The following is a 1,609-nucleotide window of genomic DNA, read 5'->3' on the forward strand; positions in this document are numbered from 1 at the left end:
GGCTGATGTATCTCGATAAATTAATTGAATTTTTTAAAAAAACCATCAATATCTAGAGTCTCTAGAGGTCAATGTAATTCAAACTAGGAAACTGTAGAATGGCCATTTCCCCAGACAGATTTTGGATGTTCCTTTGTAATGTTTGTCCTTTGTATTGAGTCATTTCTCCTCCACCTCCATAATCTGTAGAGAAGAAAAACGAGGAGAGAAAAATAAATGTAATAAAGCAGATTAATGTCTTTCACACACATTCTTTTCTTCCTATTCCTGATGCTGATAAAAAAGGCTATCATTCATAGCGGGTTCATCTCTTCCTATCAGTGTACCTTCCTAAACTAATCCATCAAACTCCATGGGAGACCCCAAAGAGGAAGGGCAGCTTTTCTGTAGAGAATGTGAAGCCCAATTACACTTACACACACACACACTCACACAGAGAATCATGTTGTAGGATACATATTATTTCTTTGGCTCCTTATCAGTTCATTGACATTTCTAAATCTATAAGGTGATACTCTTTAAAAAAAATTATGCAGTCACACTAATGTTTTTTCTGCCTATCCAACCCATTGACACAAGCAGCCCAATAGGTGAACAAGAGGATTTTCTGGAAAAGGAAAGCCATGAAAGAAAGCCTCAAAGAAAGGGGCAAGAACATCATACCAAATTATTGCAGTAAGCATGCTTTTCCAATTCACATTTAAGTGAACCCCGAAAAGAAAAGCCTTCTCTTTTCAAACAGCAGTTTCTTGCTCAGAACTGGACTCCTTGTGTTTCCTCTTCATTTTGCAGAAGCCATGGAGGCCACAGAAGCAAGCAAAAGTGAACTGGGGCATCCCTAGGAGAGGCAAGGGACAGGAGCATCCAAAGGAAATCTATACCAAGTAAGATAAAAGAGAGAAAGGATTGGGATGTTTCCCCTCTATCAAACAAGACATCTGCTGTAAATTTGGATCAATATTTCTGGTTGCTAGTCAGATAGGAAATTACAAACATTCTATCTTAAAATGGATTTTTTGTGTGTGTGCATCTAACGTTTTTGCATCTAGAGTGAGACCTTAGTTCATGGGCAGAGTATGTTTTACACACAGAGAATCCCAGATTCATTCCCTCAAATTTCCAGTAATATTGATTAGGTGAGATGATTGATTAGGTGAGATGAGATTTGAATATAGCTATTACTTAAATATAATTTACTCCTTATATAGATATGAAGGATCTTATACCCTTGCATTAACTTTTTAAAAGGTGATTAATTTGCAAATTACATTTTTAAGAGAAATCATTATTATATGAATCATCACTAAATCTGTTTTCAGGGTTCATTGGCTGTTGTTCTCCTTTCTTTGAATTTTATATAACCAGAAATAGGATGGGGAAAACAGTTTTGTCTCCACAGGAGATAAATACAAAATAATAATTACAAGAATGTGTTTTGAAACATGAGAAGCTACTGTTACATCACTCAGTTGGTACTCAAACATAAGAAGCCATCTTTCTCTCTTTTTAATTTATCCCCCTCCAATCAACCAGCAACTTAATTTCAAAAGTATATTATTATTCTAAAAATGTAGCTTTAAAAAAAACACAGTTCATTCTATTCTGTATT

At 35.1% G+C, this 1,609-nt stretch overlaps 1 protein-coding gene across 1 annotated transcript; it reads right to left on the bottom strand.

The window, feature by feature from the left end:
- Nucleotides 1–734: 734 nt before the first annotated feature.
- BLACAT1 (BLACAT1 overlapping LEMD1 locus) lies at nucleotides 735–836 on the bottom strand. Its single transcript, XM_070940912.1, has one exon. It carries the CDS (start codon nucleotides 834–836, stop codon nucleotides 735–737), a length of 102 nt encoding a protein of 33 aa, XP_070797013.1.
- Nucleotides 837–1,609: the final 773 nt, after the last annotated feature.

The sequence above is a fragment of the Pituophis catenifer genome, unplaced genomic scaffold (genome assembly GCF_029215685.1).
Source record: "Pituophis catenifer annectens isolate HBS135680 unplaced genomic scaffold, rPitCat1.0.hap2 SCAF_3, whole genome shotgun sequence".
NCBI lineage: Eukaryota > Metazoa > Chordata > Lepidosauria > Squamata > Colubridae > Pituophis > Pituophis catenifer.

Bases quoted from the DNA above. Each gene is read 5' to 3' on its own strand.
- BLACAT1 (XM_070940912.1), bottom strand. From the start codon at position 836: ATGCCCCAGTTCACTTTTGCTTGCTTCTGTGGCCTCCATGGCTTCTGC.